This window comes from Halictus rubicundus, chromosome 6 (assembly GCF_050948215.1).
Source record: "Halictus rubicundus isolate RS-2024b chromosome 6, iyHalRubi1_principal, whole genome shotgun sequence".
NCBI lineage: Eukaryota > Metazoa > Arthropoda > Insecta > Hymenoptera > Halictidae > Halictus > Halictus rubicundus.
In genome coordinates, this window is record NC_135154.1 from 13,317,649 (window position 1) to 13,343,459 (window position 25,811).

The 25,811-nt window shown below is 38.3% G+C and overlaps 2 protein-coding genes and 2 long non-coding RNA genes across 4 annotated transcripts; 1 reads left to right on the plus strand and 3 right to left on the minus strand.

The window, feature by feature from the left end:
• Window positions 1-57: 57 nt before the first annotated feature.
• LOC143355319 (uncharacterized) lies at window positions 58-1,949 on the minus strand. Its single transcript, XM_076790051.1, has 5 exons — window positions 1,542-1,949; window positions 1,121-1,370; window positions 841-1,018; window positions 441-760; window positions 58-239 (listed from the first exon to the last, which is right to left on the minus strand). Exons 1-5 carry the CDS (start codon window positions 1,826-1,828, stop codon window positions 117-119), a joined length of 1,158 nt encoding a protein of 385 aa, XP_076646166.1. The 5' UTR covers window positions 1,829-1,949; the 3' UTR covers window positions 58-116.
• Window positions 1,950-3,851: 1,902 nt separating this feature from the next.
• LOC143355323 (uncharacterized) lies at window positions 3,852-4,491 on the minus strand. Its single transcript, XR_013082485.1, has 3 exons — window positions 4,374-4,491; window positions 4,199-4,267; window positions 3,852-4,001 (listed from the first exon to the last, which is right to left on the minus strand). It is a non-coding gene; the product is annotated as an uncharacterized LOC143355323 (long non-coding RNA).
• On the minus strand, window positions 4,374-4,699 carry LOC143355324 (uncharacterized). Its single transcript, XR_013082486.1, has 2 exons — window positions 4,578-4,699; window positions 4,374-4,493 (listed from the first exon to the last, which is right to left on the minus strand). It is a non-coding gene; the product is annotated as an uncharacterized LOC143355324 (long non-coding RNA).
• Window positions 4,700-4,902: 203 nt separating this feature from the next.
• On the plus strand, window positions 4,903-25,072 carry Cad96ca (tyrosine kinase receptor Cad96Ca). Its single transcript, XM_076790054.1, has 8 exons — window positions 4,903-5,030; window positions 15,811-16,061; window positions 19,526-19,638; window positions 21,689-22,112; window positions 22,378-22,554; window positions 23,207-23,557; window positions 23,840-24,145; window positions 24,566-25,072. The coding sequence occupies exons 1-8, from the start codon at window positions 4,976-4,978 to the stop codon at window positions 24,800-24,802; spliced, it is 1,914 nt and encodes a 637-aa protein (XP_076646169.1). The 5' UTR covers window positions 4,903-4,975; the 3' UTR covers window positions 24,803-25,072.
• Window positions 25,073-25,811: the final 739 nt, after the last annotated feature.

Genomic DNA, 25,811 nt, shown 5'->3' on the forward strand with positions numbered 1-25,811 from the left:
TTCAGAACAAAAGTTATTCAATTGTAATACATTTATTCTGAGCCTAATAAAATTCAATCAAAAAATAAAAATGTGTAAAAATATTTGCCAAATAGTAAACTTGATGTTTACAAAAGCTATGCTTGCTTTTTAGTATGTTTTATAATTCGTATATTAATGGTATGAAACCTTGTATTTAATATATTGTGAATTCTGCTGTTGAGAGATCGTGATTGGGTACTTGTTCCTTTTATTTCGATCTGAAATTCAAAACAATTACACATTAGATTAAAAATATAAATTTTAGATGAACAAACTGACACTATCATAATAAAAAAAGAAAAATGAAAAATATACTTCAATAGTAAATCTGAAATAAAAATTGACCAATAAAAAAATATAAAATACAAATACAAATGTTAATTTTAGTTATATTCAATGTTTAATCATAATAAACAAACCGTTTCGTGTGATTTATTATACGTGGTGGGTGGTACATTATTTTTTAATCGTCTGGATTTTGAAATTTCTTTCCAGTTGGTGAATACAACAGGATTGCTTCTTTTAAAATGTTCTTTACAATTATTATTTTTATAACTACTTATTAATGAAGATTTTAACATTTCATTTGAAGATCTCTTTTTCCTCGTCGTTAAATAATTATAAATAGAAGAAGTTTTTTGCGATAAAAAACTTGATGTACTTGTTGCCGCTTTTTCTCCAATAAAAATGGTTTGAACTTCCTTCTCATGTTTAGTATCGTCAACAATCTGTTTTCTCGCTGTATATGAATGCATTAATAGAACATTAAATAAAGAAAACAATTGATATGATAATTTTAATTTGTTATAAAACAATTACAATATTCATGGTTCAATTCTTCTACAACATTTTTGTCTTCAATTGCTGTGTTATTAGGTTTTTCAGCAATTTGATGTTTACTGCATTGTGTTTCAGTATTACTCGAGAGTCTTAACTTCAAACAGAGATTACCTTTGCTATCTACATACTGAGATGCTATTGCATGCTTTGAAGTAACCTTGAGCATAAAACAAAATTAATAGATTGCATAATTATGAAAAGAGGAATTTAAAAATGAAATAAAAACTGTTTTATATTTTTAGCAATTATTATTAAATACCAAGTTCTGGACCAGCCCATGATTCTTTTGGTGCTTCTTTGATAAATGATTTAAGATGTCTTTGGTGTATGCAGTTATTTTATTTGTAATATTAGATAGATCATTGTATTCCCTTTTAAGTTGTTTAACTAAATAATTTTTTGCTTCTGAATCAGGCACATCCGGACTATACTGATTTAAAAGCGTGCAAGATACACCTACATCCTTCACCAAGACTGTATCCGAACATTGGCTATAGTATTTACTACACCTACAAAGAACTGATTATTTAATTACATAAGCATTAAGCATGAGTAAATCGCACTAAAATTCAGGCGTTCATTCGATAATTATAATATACATTTATATTAAATTTTATGTACTACAGTCTATTTATAATATAGCAATTTTACATATACTGTAAAATAATGAGAATAGTCACCTATAATAAGGAAACTGACAATCCTCGCGAAGTGTAGAGTTACTAATCTTATCACATGCGTAATTATGCATCAGCAATGCTTCTTCGTATTCCCTTTTATTTACGCCATTAACGCTATTGAAATTAGTCGAACGAATTAAACTTCTATGAAGAACATTATCCCTCTCTGACATTGTAGAAATAAAACTTTTTGAGTGATCATCGGTTATAGCAGAATATTTCTTCATTTGTGGTGTGACGTTAACCAATGAATCTCCTGCTTCCGGAGAAGCAATAAGGGCACCCATCTCAAAATCATGATCGTTAAATTATTGAATAATTTTCAAATTAATTACTCAAACGTTGATAAAATTATTAACGCGATATCGATATCATTTAAGTATGCGCGACATAGAATCAGTAATAACAAAAAGCAATGCTACAAAGTAGCGATCAGATGATAATAAAAGAATAGTTTATTCTATAAATTACTGAAATTCTAAATCTTCTTTGCCCCATCACGGAAAAACTGAAAGACGTTTCTAATTCTTGCTTGTATTTCTGCCAACTTTTGGAAATGTCCATTACATAAAGGAACCTTAACGTTACCGATCAATTTAGGACGATTATCGCCTGAATAGGGTTACGGTCGTTACAAATATAAAACAAAACGTGTAATTTAATTCCTGCGGAATATTTTAGAACAATCAAGTTGCTATGTTCATATTGAATAAGTATAGTATTCCCGCCATAGCGACGCGCGTGGCCAGTTTCCGATGCAAATGATAATTCAAAATTATAAATTATAAAATTATGAAATTTTTATGGGAAAAACCACCACCATTACTTATTACTATAAATAACTGTTTCAACCCGTAAATCGGGTGATTTTCAATTCTAAAAATTTGCCAAAACGTAATAATAGAAGGCAAATAAAATTGTTATAACAAAAACCCTGTAATTATTAACACATATAGAATATAATTTATACAAATATGGATATTACGATATAATAAAGTTACAGAATTATTGGTTGAATTAAGAAGATAATGGAAAGATATTGGAAAGCGATTAATCGTCCTCCACGGTCAAGAGATTAATAATAAATTAGTGCTGAAAAATTTGTCTTTGACAATCTACAATAATTTTTAAGTCTATAAAATTTATTTATTTAATTTAAAAATTCGAAACTTTCTCCGGTATCCATCAACTTTCTGTTGGAGCTTCAGGTGTAATATAAGTTATACCTTTTCCATTTAAGTGTCTCAACATTTCACAAAACAATGATACATTGATAAATTGTTTAACTGATACCTTTGACTTATGTTACTTTTTAGATGGCCGAAGTAATTTCTTTTGCGCTTACACATACACACACACACATGTGCAGAATACATACATTTCTTAGAATCTGAAGGCAAGTTAACCAATGGCGTTTTCTCACATTCTGTAGAACTGTCAGTGAGTCAATGGCGTAGTCTCGCGTAGAGCACACCTGGATTTTGAAATCATAACGTTCCTCTAAATACTATATTGTAATAATAATCTTTTTATCAAACCGTCAGATCATCAATTATTGATAAGTTTTTTACGAATGCAATATAATTGTAAAATATAACATACACGTACCCGTGTTTTAATTAAATTACACATAACTGTATTTACTTCTAACAGTTTTATCATTCCCTTATATAATTAATGCAAAGCAACCAATTTAATAAAATTAACTAATAAGTCAAATTTTACTAACTGTGTTGGGTCTGACACGATATGAAATTTTACCAATTTGAATGATCAAAGTGAATAATTATACAAAACAATATAAAACAGAATTGCAAAGAAAACAATTTATTAAATTTTAACTGAACATTGATTATTGCGTTGGATTACACTGCTTCGCACAAATGTTCTCACCATTGTGAACAAGCATACATGAAAATTGTTATTTAATTATTACTCCCTTTGTTTATGTGGTTTTCTGTATTGTCATCTAACTTTGACATATGTTCCTTAAATGGCCCCAGTAACGTTTGAAATTCAATACTTTCAAATTAATGGATTCGCAAGTATGACTGTACAATTAAATTATCCACAACTAAAAAATCTCGGCGAACAACTAACGATAACTAAATATTTTAATTAATTCAGCCAGCAGTGAATAAAGACCTCAACCAACGGATTCTTTTAAAATCAAGAACGCTTACTGCCAGATGGCAACGGGTTAGACCAGAGGCGTTTGCAAAAATGATTACAAAAACAAATCGGTCGATCATCGTCTGGTTCAATCAGGTTAATTCGTGTGAAGGTAAACCGCGCTGATAGGTTCACCTTCTACGCCACTGAGACACGTTCTTTCAGTGGATCGGCATGGCTGCCTTGTCGGTCGCGACGAAGGCACAGTCGTTGTTGGTCCGCGAGCGGTATCGTTGCCGAACCGAACACCGTTTTTTTTCGATCGCCACTCCTCGATCCTCGGGTTCCCTCGAACAGAAAAGTGATCGTCCTAATCCCCGACCTGTGAGGATCGATCGAAAAAAAAAAAGAAATCGGCTGAAGAATATACTGCAGACGACCGCGACACGAGTGAACGCCAGATGTTCATGTAAATAAATTTGTCCAAATATACGCGAGAACCAAATTGTATCATCAGTGCAAAAATAAAATGAAACTCAAATTACCTCTTGGGCTGCCGATCCCAAATTAGTTGCAATCCTTACCGATATTTTTGTTGAATAGCTTCCAAAGAACTAGAAATCGTTAGAAATATTTATATATCTACCGTATTTTTACTCTATAAAAATCAATGATTTATAGTACATCGAACGCTGAGCTTGTTTTGAATATATACGCTACCCCCTCCATATGATAAATTTTGCAGTGTCGTCACACCGAAGATCCAAAGATGGGTAAAAAAGGCCCGGTGCCAGCTGGACTGCAATCAAGCTTCTTCAAGTTCTCCGTCTTCTCGTGCTTCTGTTCATAAATATACACAGCTGTACAGTTAAAAGTGGTGTTTAGTATCGCATCGATCGAGAGATCGCGATAAATTGAATTTACCTTGGCCACCGTTGGAATCTCGATAGACACCGATCTATGGATGTTGCTAGCTCGAAGTATTTTTACCAAGAGCATCTTTTCGCTTCCGATCATCGAGTCTCGTTAGAAGACGATGAACTTCGGCTGGAGTTCGAGGAAGTCGAATGTGAAGTATTTAGAATCGGTTTATAGTGAATTTCGCGAGTGACCGGCGCCGGGCTCGAACCTGAGGAATCGTGAGGAAGTGGGTAGCGAACACTACGGGACCAGTTACTGATGTGTGCAAGGAATAATCGATCCGTGAGAGCAAGGCGGATGGTAGCGACGGAATCGGCTGTCAAGGTGCTCGAGGATCGTCGCTCGATTTTGAAAGATCGAAGAGGATCGAGGTTTAACTTGTTGTCGGTCGATGCAGCGCGATGTTCGCCAGATCGACCATCCTTGTCGCGGCGCTGTGCCTGTGGACCACAGTCGGTAAGATGTCGTCTTTTTTCCCTTTTTCTTTCTTTCTCCTTTTTTCGTTTTCGTTCACCGAGCGATTTTTACGAGGTTCCATTGGCGAGAGTTGTTCACATCGTACCACTTAATATGTGTTACATTTTCTACTTCGCACTGATTTGCATGCGACAGTGGTGGATACCGTAAGTTGACGTCTGAGGAGAATTCTCGTGTTTTCTAGGACGCTACGAAAATTATTCTTGCTTCGTGTTTTCTAAAATTTCGATGTTGGAACGGTATCAACGGAAATTTATTTTACCCTTCTTTCTTCCTCGGCGTCATTTGAACTAGAAAATGTTGGTCCTGTTACGGTCATTTGTGGAAGTTAGTAGCATTCAGTAGATACATACTGTAGAAAGGTAACGCGACCACTTTCAAATTCTAGTGACAAAGGTCGGCTGCCTTGGCGACAGGGTGTTCGATCAAAAAATCAGTATATTTTCTCAAAAAACGGATCATCCAGTCTTTCCTGTTACTGGTTACTCTGGTTGACATATAAACCCGTTGAGAATTTCAGTTCAACTAACTAACAGGTTCCTAATCGAATGGTCCAGATAAACACTAGTTTGGTTTGACTCGATTTCCCGAATTGGAAAGTAATGCAGAAGTAGAATTTAAGGTTTACACCCACGATTATTTAGGGCATAATTTTTAATTAGCCAAACCTTGTACACCATGCAATCGCCCTATTGTTCTGCAAACGCTTTCTCACGGTTGGAGCATGTTTGGTACATATTTGCAATATACTGAACAAATGAAATGGGATAATATTACAAATAAAGAAAGTTTCACAAAAATGGTATCGTTTTGCATGTTTGTCCGCATTTAATTACTTTTCTTTTCACTTGTTCCTCTCGTATTCATTTTACCAGTTGCATTCTGCTTCCCACCAGATAATTCGCAATAAAGACTGTTAAAAACGTTGGAAGATCAGTCTTGCAAAATTCGAAACACATTTCGCTGAACAAGTGTTTAATCGTGTTTGTGTTTACTGTAGCCGTGCTCTTGTAGCCTATACTTTCTAATATATCCCGGAGAAAGCGTCGAGGAGACTTCTTCCGATGCACGGGCTCGGACAATCATGAAACCAGACTGTAAATGGTTGAAAATTACGAAACGAAAGAATAACTTTTGGAATAATCAATTATTCAAACTGTTTCGCCATTAATATCGCTTTTCCCTCCGGCAATTTTCCCCCTATCGAATCAATCATTTATTGTTTTATTCTGTTCCATTATTACCTTCTGGCAGTACTTGCATATTGTCTGAGCATACGATACGAATCATTAATTATTACCTGTTTTATGGAAGAAGGTAGCTGAAGTCATAACAGTTGTCCACCTTACTCCTATTGCTTCACACCTGTAGCGTAGGAGAGCTGTACAGCTGTCTTCTATATTTCTTTCTTCTCAATTTTGCCACATAGAATCTAGTTATGATTATTTGTATCGTTCAAATGAATATTTTACGACCACCTGTTTCACAGTATTTTTCCCATTTTAGTTGACAAACAGTTCTACTTGTAAATTTGAAAACGGACGGCCGAAATTGCGAGCTTGAAATTACCATTTTCATCATTACTAAAATCATAAAGGTGTGAAAACCGCTTTCGTCGAAAAATGTCAAGTCAATTAATTTCTTCTTATGCATATTAAAGTTGCAAATGGTTGCGCACGGTGCATCCGCATAATTTCGACGGAAAATTACCAATTTGTGATTTCCGTGGCCGCGATGTTACATCAGTCTGTCACCTTTCTGTTGACTTTTATTGTTCCCATACAAAGGGACTCGCTCCTGTTAAGTAAATACACATACCTGCGCCTCGTCTCACATCCACGCAACATTCCTCTTACGTTGCATGAACGATTCCTTTCTCTTCCACGTAAACGCCGCAGAGGAGCCGCCTGCAAAAATTACCATTAAAACTTCCACGGTCGCGCTTTTCGCACAATCTATCGCCGTCGCTGCCATTTTCCGTGAACTAATTTATACGGTATCTAGGGGAAATTTGCATACATTGCGTCATACCATATTTCTAATTACTCGTTATTGTAGACTGCACACTGATACTGAGCACTATCATTGAACCCCCCGTTGCACAAAACAGATCAACTTTCTATGCGATAATTCGGAAGATACCTAGAGTTTCTGATTAGATTTTGAAAATAGTAGGGGAAACTCTATCGACAGCCACTTTCATTTGAACTCATTGATGAAATACTCTTTATTATAATTTTTATTGTAATATTTACTATTCAGTTGCGTCCTATTTAATACTCTTTCAGAAGTTTAATGCTTCGATAGTTATTTGCATAGTTACGAATGAGCAAGGCGAAACAAAACGGTTGATTTTTATGTAAATGACCCTCATATAGCACAGTGTCTGATAGCTATGTTACGTATTACATAAACGATTAAATACTAAATTATATATAATTATATAATTATAGTGATTCTATTACGGCTCAATATAATATTATAATATAATAAATGTAAATTTTATTCTTTATACTGCTGTATCTAATAAGCACTTTCACATTAATTCTATACTATTAGAAGGTAATATAGTGATTCTGTAACTTTTCTATTAGTCGACAATTTGTATAAATAATCCAAAGATAAAATGATAAAGTATGCTGCAAAAGTCTTGCCGATCAGGAACAGTCTTCTTCTTTTGGAATCACATTTGTAACAGACTGGAGTAGAAACTTTTCGCACATCACTATGACAAAACACGACTTGCCTGCTCGAATAGCATATCCCCCTCCACCAATCACGTATAGTTTACACGGGGGTTTTCCCAATTCGCTGGCCGTATTGCAGTAGATCCGGCTGTACGGGGTTGCCTGTTGTAATGTCAAGAAGACGGATTGAATCTTGCATAGGATTGGATGCATTCGGAAATGCGTTTTGCTGCAGATTGGAAAATTCGTTCAAAATTGTCGGGATTATCACGCAACGCCGTAAATCTATGCAAGCATTTCTATTGATAACGCCATGAATAGGATGAACGTGTCTATTAACAGCTAATAATCGCAGCCAATATAATTAGATTACTAAATAATTCATTGTTTATCGATATTCGTAGAGATATGCACGGCAAAACGTAAATTCTCATCAATTTCACAATTGTCGATTTATTGATCTGTTACCACACTTGAAAATTTCTAATTATTATCTTAACAACCAGGCTGCGGGTCTCGTGCAACATTAAAATTATACGGCACATTTGTACAAGTTTTATGCAGGAAATAAGTTCCGTTAATGAATACAAGGAAGTCTCGAATAACACGGTTAATTGGTTCCGTGATATTCGCGACTGTGTTATACGAGACTTAGAATTCTTTAAATTTTTCCGCGAGAAATGGTGCCTCTTTGAATCGTTAAAGAGGAAACTTTGAGAACGTTGCAGTTGAAATTGAAAACCGTATTAAATGTAACTAATATTATTATTTGTTACGAGAAAAATGGGTAATTTAAAGTAGCGGAAAGCTTAAGAGAATCTAGGAACGCTTTCAACTTGCTAAAATGATTAATAAAATAAAGAACACAACATTTTTATTTTGTACAGAGGCTGGTAGTCGAACTATTATGATACATTTAAGAAAGTCATTCAATCGTGCAGCTCGTCCGAATAAGAGCGATCGCGGAAGGTTCGGATAACGCGCATCCTTGCGGAGGACCTTCCGGCATGGGAAAGGCCAGACCGTCTGAACTTTCACTTCAACATGGAGGACCAGACGGACCTCGAACAGTGCAAACGGTCCTTAAAGCGTTAAATATTTTTTCGGTGCGTGTGGAGCGGCGTGTACGAAAGTGAAGCGTCACTCCGAGGAATATTTAAGGACCGACGATGACCTCACCGAAGTGAAAGTTCTCCGGTTCGGTTCCCCGTGGTCATTAAAAACAAGAAAGAGAGAAAAAATGGCCGGCCCCCTTTCGAATCCTTGCGTAGCCCTCCGCTCGTGTATCCGTTCTTCGTTGACGTCAGAGGAGTCTCGGGACTCCTCGAGGCGCAACCACAAATTCGATATCCTTTCGAAACGGCCAGCTTTCGTTGGTGATAACGAACTTTCTATCGTTCGGCGAGGTTTAGAAAATTACACGATCCTACCTCCGTAACGCTATACTGGGTGGGCGAGATACAACCTGATCACCTTGAATAAATTGCGAGTCGCCTGCAGCGAGCTGTGGTCTCTCCGGCGATCCCTGGTTATTATAGTTAACTGGCTTAATACGCCGGACGATTACCTGGTGTATACGGATCATTTGCAGAAATGTCAAAGGAAAAATTGTATAATATATTACCCTTCCGCATCGCACCCCAGAACAGAGTTGCCAGATTATGTCTGGGACTAGAATAAATCAGGAATTTTTTAATGACCGCTTTTAACCCTCAACAGTGAATTACCAGAAATAATTCCCCATTATTTATCTACTTACGGAGTTGAATATTATTATAACACGGATGTTTATGCGAAATAAAAATGGTCTGTGCCAACTGCAAGAGACTGGAGTCAGATCGACATTTCATTATTATTTTAATAATTTTAACAACCCGCAAGTAGTAGATCGACATTCTTCAATTCTTTCGAACGTAGCTCCTGTTTTAAATTGTACCCCCTCATTTTTGCCATAAATGCATAAAATCCACAGTATAAAATACTGCAGCAAAATGATCTCTCGGATCGCGCTTCGACAATTTATTATAGTTAACTATGCGCCGAACGATTGCCGAGCAAGGTGTGTGCGGATCATTTACAGAAATGAGAAAACAAAAAGGAATAATAATTGTGTAATTTATTGGTCTCCTGCGTTGCGCCACGTCGATCTATTATGGCTGACTAGCTTCAAGTACTAGATCATTACCGAGACAGGAGTGTCTACATGGTCGTTGGTGTTTACAGAAATGTAAAAATAAAAGGAACTGTAGTTGTACGATAGATTCAACGTGATTGCGACCAGTGTTTGCTTTGGAAACAGCCTTCATGTTTCGAATAATTGATGATATGCAGTAGCGTTTTAAACAAATAAAACAAAGATTGGTGATTGATAGTAAAATAAGTATTAACCCTTAGCACTCGAATGGCGACTGTAAGGCGCCACTAAAAATTGCTCTATCATTATTCAAAATATATTTGACTTTATTAAATTTGTTTGTACTTAATAAATTACTAAACACTTCAGTACTGTACGAGTAAATTGCACCATTTTTGTATGTATAACCTGAAAAAAATCTATACAAGGGAAATATTCTAGGTCGGAAGAAATGTTTCGTTTTGGAGGTAAAATGGCTTCGAGTGCAAAGGGTTAATATAAGAGTTCCTTATATTATACAAATTATTTTTCAATAATCTGTATGTAGCAATTAATATTGTAAGTCATCCTACGATCCAGAATTTCTTTTACAAAGCTCTCCGTGAAAATCATTGTTGTACGTCATTCTACAGATTGATCCACAATCTTTAACCAAGCTCCATTGAAATCAGATTTTTCGGGTCGGAAGGTTTGCTCGCGAGGCACAAAGATGATCGCTCGATTGCACCCAGGTTTTTACGCGTTGTCTAGCGACCTAATTACTCGCGGCTCGACGCCTCAACCGTTAACTTGTTAACCAGATAGTTCTCCGATTACACTGTCCAACAGCGATTTTGCGTTTCGATAAACAGCAGGCAATACTTATGAATTTTAATAAGCTGAACGTGAATCCCAAAGTTGTTTTTCTCCGTCACTCTCGGTTTTCGAGGAATTGCATTTTGAGCTGGTCAAAATGTTCACTTCGAGAACTTTCTCTCACAAATACAATTGTACATTCTTTTTGTAACATCAGAACATTTTATCACCTTTAAACAATTTCGAACGGGGGAGAGACACCCTTAATGCACCAAATTAAGTTTAATTTTTAAGAAAAGATGAATGTGAAAGATGAACTTTCAGAATTTTTTCTGTTTTAACCGTGAAAGCTAGACAAATGATTCTTACGTAGATCGATCTGGTAGACTCTCCAAAGTACAAAGGTACATTTTTGGTAGAAGTAGAAACGTTTTAACATATTTAAACAATTTCGAAAGGGAGAGCACTGCTTCTTTCGGCCTTCATAAAATTTCAACCGGTATCGAGAGCCACCATTTGTGTAACAAATTTCCAAACTCTCCATGATTTTATTTCTCCTCTGCGAACTGTTTTTCCGCTCGAATTCCTCACCCATGTCTCTTCTCTCGTGCAAAAAAATAATACCTGTGGAATTCCGTGGAACGTTTAAAAAGTCATTCCCGGAACACATTCCTTTGATCGTTGATTGGCGCATACTCGCCGACCATTCTTTTCGTTTAGAGAGCAAATGTTTGTTCAGATCTCCGTAGCTTTTAACAAGTGACTGGAATAGTTCGAATCTTCTATACATAGTAGCGCTTCGAAACGTTCAGCGTTCTAGCCTGAACGGATTCGAATTTTCCGCCTCTCTATCGTTTTTAGTTCCTAGTTTCTATTGTTTCTAAATACGAGAAAGTTATCTGCATAGTATTTTAAGTCTCTCTATAAGTAATTCAGTGAATCCTGATCAAAATGTAAAATAAAATGTATAAATAAAAGCTCTGAGCTATTAGAGGATCGCCGCATGCAATACAGTTTCATTTTATATTTACGTCCTGTTTTTTAAAAATGCGTTCAATGTAGAATATTTTAGATTTCGTATTTACAGATTTTTTATATTTGAACCAGTTTTAAAAGTGTAGAAATATCTCTTTAAATGCATCCTACTTCCTAGAAGTACACTGATAGATTGGTATTGTTGTGTTAAAATGGTGTAATAAATTTAAATTCTTTTCACACAAATTATAGATAAACTGCAGATTTTTATGCAAACTAAAAATTGTCTGCACTAATTTGCAAGATGTAGGAGCTACATAGACATTTATTTCTTTTATTAATAACAATTCGAACGAGTGAAAAGTGATAGAGCATTTTTTAATTGTTTCGAATTTGGTTCACTTTTGTCAGAAATGCATGAAACACGGTTTAATCATAGGTGATATAACACGACTCTCCCCAAGATGAGGAAACAGCTATTATCAGCCCTAATCTGTGGAAAGATCAGTGTTAAATAGAAGAATTGAACGGGCACAAATGCTCTCGGCGTCAGATCTACGAGCAAAGGCAGTCCGAACAAGACGGAGAAAGTGGGACGATGAAAGTGCGACCAAACGACTAGCCTGACACTGTCTGTCTGCCTCTGCTTATGTGTGCACGATCGTTCCCCATCGAATCATGCTCTTTTTCGCCGGCGCGGCTTCGGAAACGCAGGATCCACTTGTTGCCGACCGTTCGCGAGTCAAGTGTCGCACGCGAATCGGCTTGTTCTACTTACGCGCCATGTTAGGTAGCTGGAACGATTTTCAAAAAATTGTAAACCCTGCGCAAATGCAGTTCATGCAATTTTAATAACGAAACAATTTTTTCCCTGCTGAAAGACAGGTTTAGAAGGAAGAACGTCCTTTTAAAAAATAAGTTTAAAAAAAAATGTAAAATCCTTTAATATTTTAAGATCGTTTCAATTATTATTTATTTATTGCTTTATAAGTTTTATATAGCACCCTGTGTTTCAATTTACATTCGCTAAATTGAATTGAAATAAAAGAACAATGCTAGATCTTGTATTAGCATTATAGTTAATTTGTTGCATCAGTATTAATTTATATCCCGTTTAACAGACAGATTAGACGAACAACTATAACCTACTAGACCTCGTAAGAGAATATAATTTTGCCAATTTAATGTAAATTACAGAAGATTCAAGTGCCGTAAAATTACAGTAAACTATGACTTACGAAATGATCATAACTATGTTATCCAACGTTAGCATATTGGAGTGTGCAATATGGAGTACGAAATACGTTTCGTTCCAAAGTTGTCGAGATAATTGTCAGTGATTCGAACTTTGTTATCGCACTCAAGTTACTCTGCAGAGGATAACAAAGTTCGCGAATAATCAGATTCCACTAGCGTCTGGAAGTATTCATCATAGATAAGAATAAACCGTTCCTCGCGAGACTTATTTCCTAAATACTTCTCCCCCGGTAGACAATATCACCTCTCTCTCTCTCTCTCTCTCTCTCTCTCTCTCTCTCTGTGTGTGTTTTATTCATTAGCAATACCGTCACCTGTTGACATCGCGAGTTGCATGAACCGTACTGTGACTCAGACCGAATATAATTATCTGCAAACATTACGGTTATTTGAGAACGAAGAGAAAATAGCAGAACATTGCATAAACTCTGCTACGACAAAGAGTATTAAAAATTATTCGACGATTCGAACTAATCTTCGGCGTGTTTTTACGAATAATTGTACCAGTTTGCGAATAATTAAAAATGCAATGCTCATTTATAATACCACATTTGAAAAAAAAAGTTACAACACGAAAATGAATAAACTGTTACCCTGAAGAATACACAGACTCGCGAAAGTGTTCGAACGCCCTTTAAAACATTATAACTTTTTTAGAATTAGACCTGACTTTTTTGAGCAGTTAGAAGAATTAGTTTCCCAAATGATATGGAAAAAAGATTTTGAAAAAATTGCAATTGGTAAGAATTACATGAGAAAATAAAAATGGCACTTTTCTCTATTCTATGTTATGATCTATGTTAGTTATACACATGCTGAAAAGTTCATCGAAATCGATTAATAGACACACGAGCTACAAATAGTTAAAGGTGTTGAAAATCGTAGTTTTTCACGACTTTTGGTCAGTTTGTGCGTGCCGTTTTTATCTGCGTCAACCGATTTCGATGAAATTCTCAGCACGTGTATAACTAACACAGATCTACAAAATGTATATTTTAAATTTTCATTACAGGCTCAAATAAAAAAGTTTTGGTAATTGCCTTCTTTATATATAACATAAAAAAAGTTGTTCTAAAGGGTGTTCGAATATTTTCGTGTGCCTGTGTATGTGGGGGTTAAAATGGTTTCTATCGAATTGATTTCACCTTACCAAAAAAGATTGAACATTTAATAATGAAGATCCCGAACCACAGACATTAAATTATTCAAATCAAAGTCAAATGGGAAATGTAGCGTAAAATACAGCTTAAGTAGTGGAACTCTAAGCAGTAGAAGGGAATCGTTCTTCGCGTATTGTTCGGTTTCATCGAAGCGAGCAAGCTCTTGGACAAATGAACGATGACTACGGGTCTGTAACGTAGCTTCTTTCATCGCGGCCGGTGCATTACAATATAGCCGCTTCTTGATTTCCAGCACGTTATAGCGGTATTGAAGTCACTGCACCGTGAGAATACAGTTACGCGGTATTCCCTCGTGAATAATGGCGGCCATTAGCTGCGAGGAGGGGACAGACAAGATGGAGAAAACGCAATCCTATTAGAACTTTCAATAATTTTTTCCTCCTTCCGCGAAAGAAAGACGGGAAACCGTCGGCGGACACTTTTCTGTCGGACTTCCTCGCGAATCCTCCTTTCCTGATCCCTGCGAATGCTTATGTGAATACTACCCCCGGTATAAAGCATCCAACCCTCTCATTCATTCCTTATTTCTGCAACTTAGTATGTCCTTTGATATCAAAGTAAAATGATAAAAACAGAAATAATTCACTTTGCCGGGGAATGAACAAAAATTACTTCTTTGAGAATGAAAATCTAAAGCTGATTATAATCGAAATTGAATGGTTTGCAAAATGTTTAGTAACATGTGTGACGAGAAATTAAGAATAATAAAATAGTTAGCAACACGTCGAACAATAAATTAGAAATAGTAAAAGTTTTAGTAATGTGCACGTATTTGCCCCCATATTTACATCAAGATGGAGATTTATGTATTTTCTGTTTCTACATTTTATTTTTTAAAACAGTGAGCCAACAAATGAAATCTTGTATATATTATACTTTGTAAATATTCTGACATAATTCTCAGTATAAAAAGATTTGATGAGATGAGTTCCGTAAAATTGATTCATACAAGTACCTGTGTTTGGATGGGAGGCTAATTATCATTAACGAAAATCCGAAGATCATGGTCTCGGACTGGAGCGCTGGAAGGTTACACTCTACTTGACGATATGAACTCGAAATCCAAGAAGGAACGGATATCAAGGCCGATCTCTCAGGCCTCCCGCAGCTCTCTCTCATTATCCTTCGGTAACTCCGAAGTTAATTAGATCCCGGGCGGAGAGGCGTATAGTTGTGTTTGAATGCGAATTGGATCCGAAAAATATATCAGCTGTCGCCTTTGAAACTCGACGATCTGGAATACCTCATTTCAATCGACAAACCGACCGACTAAAAACAAAACAATCAATGGAGAAAGTTAGTCTATTTTTTCGAACTGATCAATACTTTGCTGGGCCAATAAATAAAAGATAAAAATGTTTTAATCATTCTAGCGGCGCAGAAAATCCTACGACAAGGGGTTAATAATACTGTCTGGGTTAGTCCAGTATATCCAGTGCCGGATTAAGACCTTCGGGGGCCCTGGGCTCTTAAAAGATTTTGAGACCCCCTTATACGCTTCGACTCAATGTAGGGTTTTCTCACACGTGCGCATAAGCACTTAGCAATATTATTGCGAAAGATGTAAAATTCAGAAAATTTCTATGGTGCCCCCCTTCTCCCAATGACCTAAGCACCCGATTAATTTGCATTACTGGTTAATCCAGCACTGTACGCACACCGCTATAACAACTTGCCGCGAGTTTGCAGAGCATCATCAGTCACAGTTGCCAATTGATTTGCGGTTGCAGGAAGTCAATTTAGCGACAACACGCCGCCCGTGATGTCGATAGACCGAAATCCGGTGCTTCAGGACACCGAGCCTGTGGGAAGCGTCGTAACTAGAGCCCGCGCCGAGGACAATGAACAGGATCAGCTGACCTATGGCCTGGAATCCATTGGCCACAACTACAACGGCGATGACAGTCCGCAGCCACCTCTTCCCTTCGTCATCGACAACACCACTGGCATCATCTACGTCAACGAGACCCTTAAAGGCAGGGTGAGTCCCGTTTCTAATATTCAGCGCATCATTTTCAAAACAAATTAGAGCCACTTGCAATTTTCTCGCGTCTTTCGTGTTTTCGGTCAAATTGAGAGGACTGTGCGAAATTTAATTTTATTACTTACTAAGGTGTTGCGTGCGTGCGATTAAAACGCGGGTTGCAGGCGGGTGACACGATCCTTTGACCAGGTTCAGAAATCGACGTTCGCAGCGACATGCTCGAGCAAATTGAAAAGCGGTTAAGAGAGCAATTGTCGTGATTTTGCGGGGATCTCTTGGAACAGTTGCTCGGCGGTCAACGTGTTAAAGCAAGCGGAAATGATTAGGATGCGACGTCGTCTGGTGAATAAGCAGGGTGCGGTAGGACTTTCCATCGGAGCTGTTTCAACATTTCCACGGGCGTACGGGTAAGGGGTCTCGGCATCGCAATTGCAACAGGATGGCAGGCAAATGTCGGTTAATTCATCTGGCACGCGGTTTCCGTCTTTTTGAGTATTTCCTATACCGCGTAAATGCCTATTTACCGCCTACTGATCGACGCCCAGATCCTTTGCAAGATTTACCGGCAATAAACATAGATCCTTGGTGAACAACTCATTCGAATAATAATTTTGCGCTTCCCAGACACCTTAGGGATCGTTTGCCGTTCAAATTAACTACCGGACCAATCGAAACCACTGGTTTCAAATATTTTCTAATCACTGAAATTGTCCAAGGTTCCAGGAAAATAGCTTTTCTTCGAATTTCACGCGTGCGTCGCTGTGTGAGTTTGAACCTGCTCACCTGTTAAAACTCTCGAGAGATTGCTAATAGAACGTGTCAACAGAACCTAGTTTACAATACTGTCGAAATATCACACAAACTGCGACGCACTAGAATTTTTAAGTATTGTTAAGACTGTTAATTTTCACTCTGGAGTCTCGTTTTCAATATCCTTCTGTTGAAATTGACGCAAAAATAACAAAGCTTTAATCTCACTATGTGAAGTACCTGTAGCTCGTTGTCAGCCTTTTTGTGTGTCTAAATAAGAACTAATAGCATCTACGCAATATTGCCAACAAGAAACAGATCTATTCCTGGAGTTCTATACTACGCGAAATCTTCGAATGTATTTTTGCAATACATCTTCCTTCGCAAGAACCTGTCAGAGTGCTTTGATGAATGCTGCGAGCAGCTTCCGTGGCTTTATATCTCATTTTGAACACGTCCGATAAAATCATTCGAACTTGCATTTTCCATCTTCGCTTCGACAGTGTCAAATGGATAACACGAAATAGCGAAACCGAACACCATTTGCATAAACCGATAAAGCTATTATGAAATAGGCGTCGAAGTCCACGGTGACTAGAACTACAGTAATTTTTGCAACGAAGTTTCGAGCTCTTACGTTTCAAAGGATAATGATCGTCGTTCGTGCGACTGCTCGAGGCTTGAGAAATTTAAAACGTATGGACCAATCATCGCTATTCCCTCGTACGTATTCCTTTCGATTTCTGTACGATGCGCGCACAAGCATTCGCGTGTGCCAGCTTCTTCACATCGCGTCTCATAAAATTAACCTTTCCAAGTGCATGCTCCGTGTGCAGCGTGCCGTTGCACAGCTCTGGTCTTTGCACGGCCTGGTTGCAATCTCATTCATGCAATATTTATTGTTGCCTCTGCAAAAACATTTACTTACACGTGGAAACTGGTCGCACGTCGCGAGAACGATCAAATGTTTCTTTATCTTGTATTTTGTCAGATTGACAAAAAAGAATCTGAAGATTCCTCATTCTTCACTGATTCTGAATATTCCAACTTCTTTTAGTTTTTCATTTTGAGAAAAGGAATTCACTTTTAATTATTTGTCTTTCGAAATGCCTTTTTTGTACAAGAGTAGTTCTTTTAGTGACGAAATACAGTAGAAGGAAGGAAGCAAGGTCCCTTCGCTTGCTTGGATGCAATTAATAGCAAGTGATATTCATTTCTATTAATTATTACTGTTTCGTATACGTTTTATATTTAAAAATAATTTCTACCATATGTCACGCTCTTGTTTTTAAATACATTTCAGTAATAATTAGCAGTTACAATTTACTGCCAGTCTACTGTTTCGTGAAAAAGAAAAAAATTGAAAATGGTTCGGTGGAAACATGATTTTTTAATGCTAGGTACAAAGTGAGCTTTTACCGCGGTGATATTCTGTATCGTTCGTTCAACGTTCATGGTACACACCGTTAAGAGAATAGTGGTGGTTCGGCTTGTCACGTGACTGACCTATGATTGATTTACTGGTAATCAAGAGAACAATAGACCTTCTCGTCCCGAAATGTTAATACTGTGAACTAACTGTAGACGCAACCTCAAATATCCAAAGTACTCAACGAAATGAAAACTTAACAGTTCAGATATACTATCTCAAAAATTCTCTTTTATTTCTGCTCTATTGGGATTTCCAGAAATCTCAACTTAAAGATTAATCTCTGCAATAATAAATAGACTGCACTAGATTTGCTTATGGTCTTCGAAATGTGAGAGAATGAAAAAAGTAATCCGCCCCGAAAATCTCAACTTCTCAATTTCAGTTTTCTAGTCACTGAGCATTGAAAATTTTGGTTTATTTATTATCCTAATAGTATTCTATTCTAATTCAGTTTTTTTTAATGATTTCGCTTCTTTCTGAACCATCAATGGACACTTGATCCCATAATTTAGTTTGATTCCATAATATAAGAAATGAACAAAATAAAATTTAAAGGCCCGGTCTTCGTAGATTCACGATAAGGTAGAGTGACTACATTACCGTCAAAAAATGGTTTTACGTGCCTCAAGTTTTCGTCCTTAAATAAAAATATTTTGTCGCTGGTAAAGGGCTCATTCGAAAGAGGAAGGTTCAATCTAGTGCGCGCTGGTCAGGAGCTGCCGAGATTATGCAGATTTTTGGTAATATAAGCGTTAGAAGTAGGCCAAAAATTGACGATGTGCATGCCATGGAACCCAAGCACTTTTATCGCATTGGATGAGTTTTCTGGATGAAATCGAGAACAGCGCGCACTAGAAAATATCTCCAGCTACAAATTGAGCTATATTTTGTCTTATTCTCTGCGAAATAAAGCCAAAAACTTTTTAAAAAATGTGATAAATTTAGTCACAGACTTAAGTCCCGTCGGATCAAGACCAAGACGGATCTCAAGTCTGAAGGCTGTGAATGGAAATTATTAATTAAAAAGTCACGTGACTATCCCGGGCCCTGAATAGATTGTAGTAAAAATTGATTTTCGAGTGTGGTAGAAAAATGGTGTCGGTCGTGTACGACCGACGTGGCGCTCGAGGTGTTAAGGGGGTGAGGTGTATACTGCGAACGGGGCAAAAGAGACGCGTCGCAGGACCGTTTATTTCGGAACAACGAGAACGTAACATGAACAAGCCACATATGGTCGATGTCCAGAGATTGAACGACGTTTCTTGCTACTTCGTTCCAGGGAGGCCAGAACCTGTTCCTCTACGTGACCGTCTCCGATGGCCAGCTCACGACAAAGACCGAGGTCTACGTCACCATTAAAAACACTTCGGGCCCCAATGGAGGACACACCAGGTAGGTTAACTGTCAGGGACAACCTCGGTGAACCGATTGAGATCAGAGCCACGATACCTCTGCTTCCTATCCCCCACGAAGCCGCAGACTTCGATCCGTCTCGTGTTTTTGATGCAAACGATTTCTGATTCACAAATTTCTGATTGAGGAGCTATAAGGCAGGCATTGCAAGTCTGGCAGCATGAAGAAAAGACATTATAAGCTAGGCCCGTCCCATTAACTCGCGCCCAAGAGTGTGGTAAGACACACCAAACCAACAGTGGATAGATTAAATACAGCAAAAACTTTGTAATTAGACAAGTGACATTCGTTTATGAAACGCTCACGAGAATTTATATAGAACATCGTAGACCACGAGACATTATACATTCTTTTCGTCTTTCGTAACGATTAGTCTGCTAATAAATCACTACACTGAACTACAGAAGGTAATGGATTAACAACAAATATTTACCTAGTACTCGAAACTGTTGTGACCGCCAGAGGTTGTTCCCTTGCAGCGTTTCTGCAATAATGGATGCCATGTTATCCGGTTAACAGGGTAGTATCAATTTTCGATTAGATGTGAATCAGTTTCAAAGCACAGTTTGGCTAATTGTAAGTCCGGATCGAGCTTATGGGATCCATTGAATTATCATTTATGGAATATCGGGAAACGAGACGTGGATTTCTGTTTGCTGTGCAAACAAGCGTTCAAAACACCTGAACACGCGTTAGCTGTGTCCACACTGAAGCAACAACGAGGACAGCAAGAAGAATTGATTATTTAAGAACGAAGACTGTAACTTCATATTTAGGACTGGAATTTTTCAGATTTTTCTCTCTAATCTACTCTATTTTGTTGATGAAATTGATCCAAAAAATTTGCTCGTATCAATTAAATCCTCTTCAGCATTTTCGATAAGACGTTCGAATTCGATAGTTTCTAAGAAACATAGGAACAGTAGTTTTCTATTATGAAAATCATCGTGTATAAGCGTACGAAATGATGAAATATGACCGTCTTTCGGAGCAAACTTTGCGACGACCATTTCCAAACCGATGAAGTTCGGCGCCCATTGGAAAGTCGGTCGCAAATTGCATGAAAGATGAAACCTTTACGAGGGTGACCCTGTTGGCTATATACGAAGGAGACGGAACCCGCGTAATGCATGTGCCGGACACGAGGGCCTTGGTCTCCCTATTTAGTCCCTTCACGTGGAGTTAGAAGGGCGGTTAAAGAAACGTGCCGAGTTGTAAGGAAGAGCCAATTTAGCTCGCAAGACACACCTATAGAAATATTGCGGGCGCCAACGTGTTCCGTTGCGCAGCAATGAAACCCCTGCGTCGAGCGGTGGTTTCACAGTTTTAAATACAGGCAACCCACGCATGAAAAGAGTCTCCCGACTGATGTTCGAACGACGACATCGTGTATCGAGAATTTCAGTTGGTAGTCGACTGGTAGTCGTTGGCAGGTGACTGGTGTTTTCATTTTCTTTCAATGGAGGACCGGGTTTATGGCAATTGCTGCAGGCTCTTTCGTGAATCGGTCTTTGAGCTTCCATGCAGTAAGCTGCTTGGGGAAGTTCTGTGGATTTTATCTGATCGATTCATTCTTGCGGATAGGAGTTTGGGACGATTGGGCCAGACCGGTTTCCAATTTAACCCCCATACGCTTCTCAGAAATAGTAAAAGATCCTGAGACATTTTCTCTATTTTTGTTTCACACTTTATATCAACAAATTGTTTCACTTATAATATTTTAAGGAAATACATCTCACGATACAAAACCGTGAATGGATGATTTTTCACCCTGAGAAACATATGAGGGTTAAATCTGTGTTAAGGGCTGTTTTCCTACTTGTTTCTTCTATTAAATAATACTTAGCCGTGTCTTTGAAAAAATACAAGATAATGTCGGTAGATAATGTGTTACTTATTGGAAGATTAGGAATAACGGTGGAAGGATAATGAATACTAAAAAAGATTGTTCGGAAGTCCACGCGTCGAAGACATTTCATATCAATTTGATTATTTTGAAGCTAATTCCAGCGTGATTGTCCATCGACAGGAACCCGTTCCCAGGACAGCACGGGTCCCCAGGTCGAATAAGGCCGCCCCTGCTGGGCCTGCCGAGTCTGCAGAACTATCCACGACCAGGATTACCTCATAAACCAGCGTTACCGTCGTCGCCGGTTTCTGTGCCGGTTACTATACCAAAAACAACCAGGCTGCAGCCGGAGGAGGCGAAAGAGACCGAAGGGAAGATAGATGACAATGCTGTCGGTCCTCGCGTGCAATCTATGGAGGAGAACGAGGTCGAGGGGCCACCGTTAAGCTCGAAAATCACACCTGCCGAGGCACCACCCTCCCAGGACATTTCAATGACATTGGTGCCGGTTACCGCGGTCTGCGTGCTCGTGGTCGGCCTTGGGATGGGTGTATGGTCACTGCGAAATAAATTCTGCGGCGCCAAAAATTCCAAAGAAGACACGGTGCGTTGTTTTGCCAATCGTTGTCATTCGCGCCCATAGAAATTGCATTCGATGCCGAATACATCAACCTTCAGATTCCCTGTTGATAACTATGAGTAGAAGGGTTTTTATTCAAAATGAAAATTTCGAGAATCAAAAAATTCTTTCTTCGATGATTATTAATTCGATTCATTTTCGACGAAGTCGCAACCAAAGAAACGTATCCGTTAATTTAAAGTAGTTTTCTTTCATTTTCATATTTATGGTTGCACCTTATTCGTTACAGAAAGAGCAAGCTTCAGTCAGCGTTTCAAATATATCAGACGATCCATCTCTCGTTTTAAAAAGATGGCGTGGCCCCAAGGCTCATAACAATCGATACGAACCCTGGGAAAAAGACAGTCAAGCCGGTGCACAGAATAAACAGGAAGATAAATGGGAATTTCCTCGACATCGACTGAAGGTCAGTGACAGGGTTAAGTGGCATTCGAGATCTTATAATGTACTGGGTGTTCGTGAGAAACGTAGTTTCTCAGATTTCATAAATTCGATTCTATGTTACAGACAATACCAGTGACAATACTTCCTTATTTTCCATTGTACTTTCATGATATTTTTGACCAACGTATTTGTGACATTTTTCTGATTAAAATGACACCAAACATGACAGAATTCGGAGCATATTTAGTCGCTTAATACACGACTCGGTCGAACCTCGATTATCCGTACCGATCATGTCCGAGTTCTCCATATACAACAAAATTTATTATACAAATCAGTAAAGATTGAATCTAACACTGTAGTTAGGTACTGACTAGTTCGGATAATCGAGGTTCCACTATATCATGGACTGAACAAGTAAATATGATCCAAATTGTGTCGCGATAGGTCTCGTTTTAATCATAAAAATGTCACGGATACGCCGGTAGAAATTTCATGAAAAAAGAATGATTAAAAACAAAAAAGTTTTACCACTGGATTAAAAATTTTCTCACAGATCAAAAATGTTCTATTTGTTTACCGCTCAGTTAATTGTCACGATTTCGGAGGCCAGTATGGCAACAATATCAAAAGTTTGACAAAGAGGAAAATACATAGTGTCGAAAACGTCGCAGGTCTTCAACATTCTCGGAGAAGGTTGTTTCGGACAAGTCTGGAAATGCGAGGCCCTGGACATCGACGGAAAGTCTGGCACAACAATCGTCGCGGTAAAAACTTTGAAAGAGAACGCGACGGAAAGAGAACGACTGGATCTCGCACAAGAACTAAGAGTCATGAAGAATCTAGATCCCCATCCTAACGTCGTTAGGTTGTTAGGATGTTGTACAGAACGCGAACCTATGTTCGTTATACTAGAGTATGTTAGCGGTGGAAAGTTACAAAGCTTTCTGAGAGCGTCGAGGGAAGAAAGAAACCATGGAGGACCTGGACTGACGTCTAGAGATCTGACTGGTTTCGTTTATCAGGTACGTTACTGACATTTATCACTGTTAAACATAACTCTCCCCTGTTGCTAACTTCGATACAATTTATTGATTCGTTTTGTTCATGTTAGATGAAATATGAGTCGATTTGCTTGTCATATTTATGAGATAAATTAATAACATTATACTATTACGTTATAAGTAGACTGCGAGTTTCACGCATTTATGACAAGAATGTAAAATACAAAATTGTGAGTATGTTAGAAGAATTTAAGAATACTGACTACCCGGATAGCTCTGACCTAGAATTATTTGTCTTCGCAGATTGCCAAAGGTATGGAGTACTTGGCGTCCAAGGGAATCATCCATAGAGATCTAGCCGCGAGGAACATATTGATTGACGAAAACCGCGCGTGCAAAGTCGCGGACTTCGGTTTCGCCCGTGACGTGGCTGCCAATCAAATCTATGAAAGGAAGTCCGAGGGCCGACTGCCCATTAGATGGATGGCGCCAGAGAGCTTGTACGATAACATATTTTCCGTGAAATCGGATATATGGAGCTTCGGCGTATTGATTTGGGAGATCGTTACGTTAGGCTCCACGCCTTATCCCGGTTTGGCCGCTGCCGAGGTATACTTCCTTCGATTAATCCTAAAAAAACCTAGCATTGCTGTTCAAGTCATTCTTTACATTATCTTAAAAAACTAATCTACACGCTTGATATTGTTAGCCGCTTGCTGAGAAAACTGTTCCGAATTCGCACTGCTCTAATCGAAAACTAAGCAAACTTTTTAAAACAATCCAATAATTCGTACAGTTTTAAGAACGGTATAGTACTTTCTCTGTAACGACGCGTATCTCGGGGAGCAGCGAGACGTTCAGGAGCAGTGGAAGCTGATTTGCGTTCACTCTCATTGGCCAGCGACTCACCGCTGTCTCGCGATTGGTTGCGCCGCCGGCTGGGCGGGACAAAAGCGCGACGCTATGGAGGAAAATGGAAATCTAAAAATGAATGATTTGAAGGACGAAACAATGAAATATTTGTTTCAGGTGATGAGAAGGATCAAAGAAGGCTACAGGCTGGACAGGCCAGAACACTGTAAGAGAGAGCTGTATAACATCATGTATTACTGCTGGGACAAGGACCCAGCTTGCAGACCATCTTTCGGAGAACTTGTTGGCCTGACAGAGGGTCTTTTACTCGACGAAACGGACTACATCGAATTAGACAGGTTTCCCGATCACTCGTATTACAACGTGCTCAATCTCAGCGGTGAAAAACTGTGAACGACATTCGTTCCCGCTGTGAAAAGAACCAAGTGCAGAAGCAAAGATTTCAAAGGCATCCAACTGAACGGAAACACAGACGCCTCAGCGAGTTGAGCCAAATAAAAAATACTCTTGGTAATTGTAAGTTAGATTAGACTCCGCAACTTGAATCAGTGGATACTCGAATCCGATCATTAAGAGCTAAACATCTGTTGCGATTAATGTTGTATTAAAAAGGAGACTGAGCAATGTTACGTTGGCGAACGACGCTGTTCGACAAATTCTTATCTTTTTCGTAAAAATCATAGTAAAAATGCAAAAATTTGTAATAAAACAAAGAACACGTTCGGTCTTGAAAAATTGATTGTTTAGCTTCTTGTCCATACGAAACGTCTATTGGTAGTTCATGCACAAGTCGAATGGCGTAATCGCTGGCCTAACGGAATCATGCGAATTCATCAAAGTATTAAGATTTCCACAACGAATTTCCACCATCGAGAATGCCAATCGGGAAACTTTTGATTATGATCGCCAATTACGGACCGATTAAAAAAGGAGCACAAGCGACTGACGCGATGTGTGAATTAATTAAACGCATTGATTGCCATGACGATCGCCGATGATCGGCACCGCTAACAATAAGTCACGATCGATCGAAACCTTCGAAACGTATGAGAGGGAGAGAGAGAGAGAGAGAGAGAGAGAGAGAGAGAATGTATAAATGACAAGCACACACGAGTACGATGTAATTATTGCTATAATTTAACGAATCGACTAGCACGATGGGCATCAGTGACCGGCATGATATCACAGTGTCGCATCAATCGGAGCTACTGAACAATTAGTAAGCGAAATCACACGAACGTGATCCCGGCCGTTAATCTCTGGTTTACAAGGGAAGTGATGCGTAGGAGAACGCTGCCCGTCATAGTATTACCAAACGTGATTGCGGGCCTTCCGCGCGATAGTGTGTCGTGCGTTCAAATTTCATCGACGAAAGTTCAGCCGTTTCTGTTTGAGCATTGTC

What these genes read in the sequence shown, in the direction of transcription:
- LOC143355319 (XM_076790051.1), bottom strand. Translation starts at nt 1,828, where the DNA reads ATGGGTGCCCTTATTGCTTCTCCGGAAGCAGGAGATTCATTGGTTAAC. An exon ending in ATGGGCTGGTCCAGAACTTG is followed by an intron (nt 1,019 to 1,120) that starts GTATTTAATAAT and finishes TTTATGCTCAAG; the next exon opens with GTTACTTCAAAGCATGCAAT. An exon ending in AGAATTGAACCATGAATATT is followed by an intron (nt 761 to 840) that starts GTAATTGTTTTA and finishes ATTCATATACAG; the next exon opens with CGAGAAAACAGATTGTTGAC.
- Cad96ca (XM_076790054.1), top strand. Translation starts at nt 4,976, where the DNA reads ATGTTCGCCAGATCGACCATCCTTGTCGCGGCGCTGTGCCTGTGGACC. An exon ending in TTCCTCGACATCGACTGAAG is followed by an intron (nt 22,555 to 23,206) that starts GTCAGTGACAGG and finishes AAAACGTCGCAG; the next exon opens with GTCTTCAACATTCTCGGAGA. An exon ending in CCGGTTTGGCCGCTGCCGAG is followed by an intron (nt 24,146 to 24,565) that starts GTATACTTCCTT and finishes TATTTGTTTCAG; the next exon opens with GTGATGAGAAGGATCAAAGA.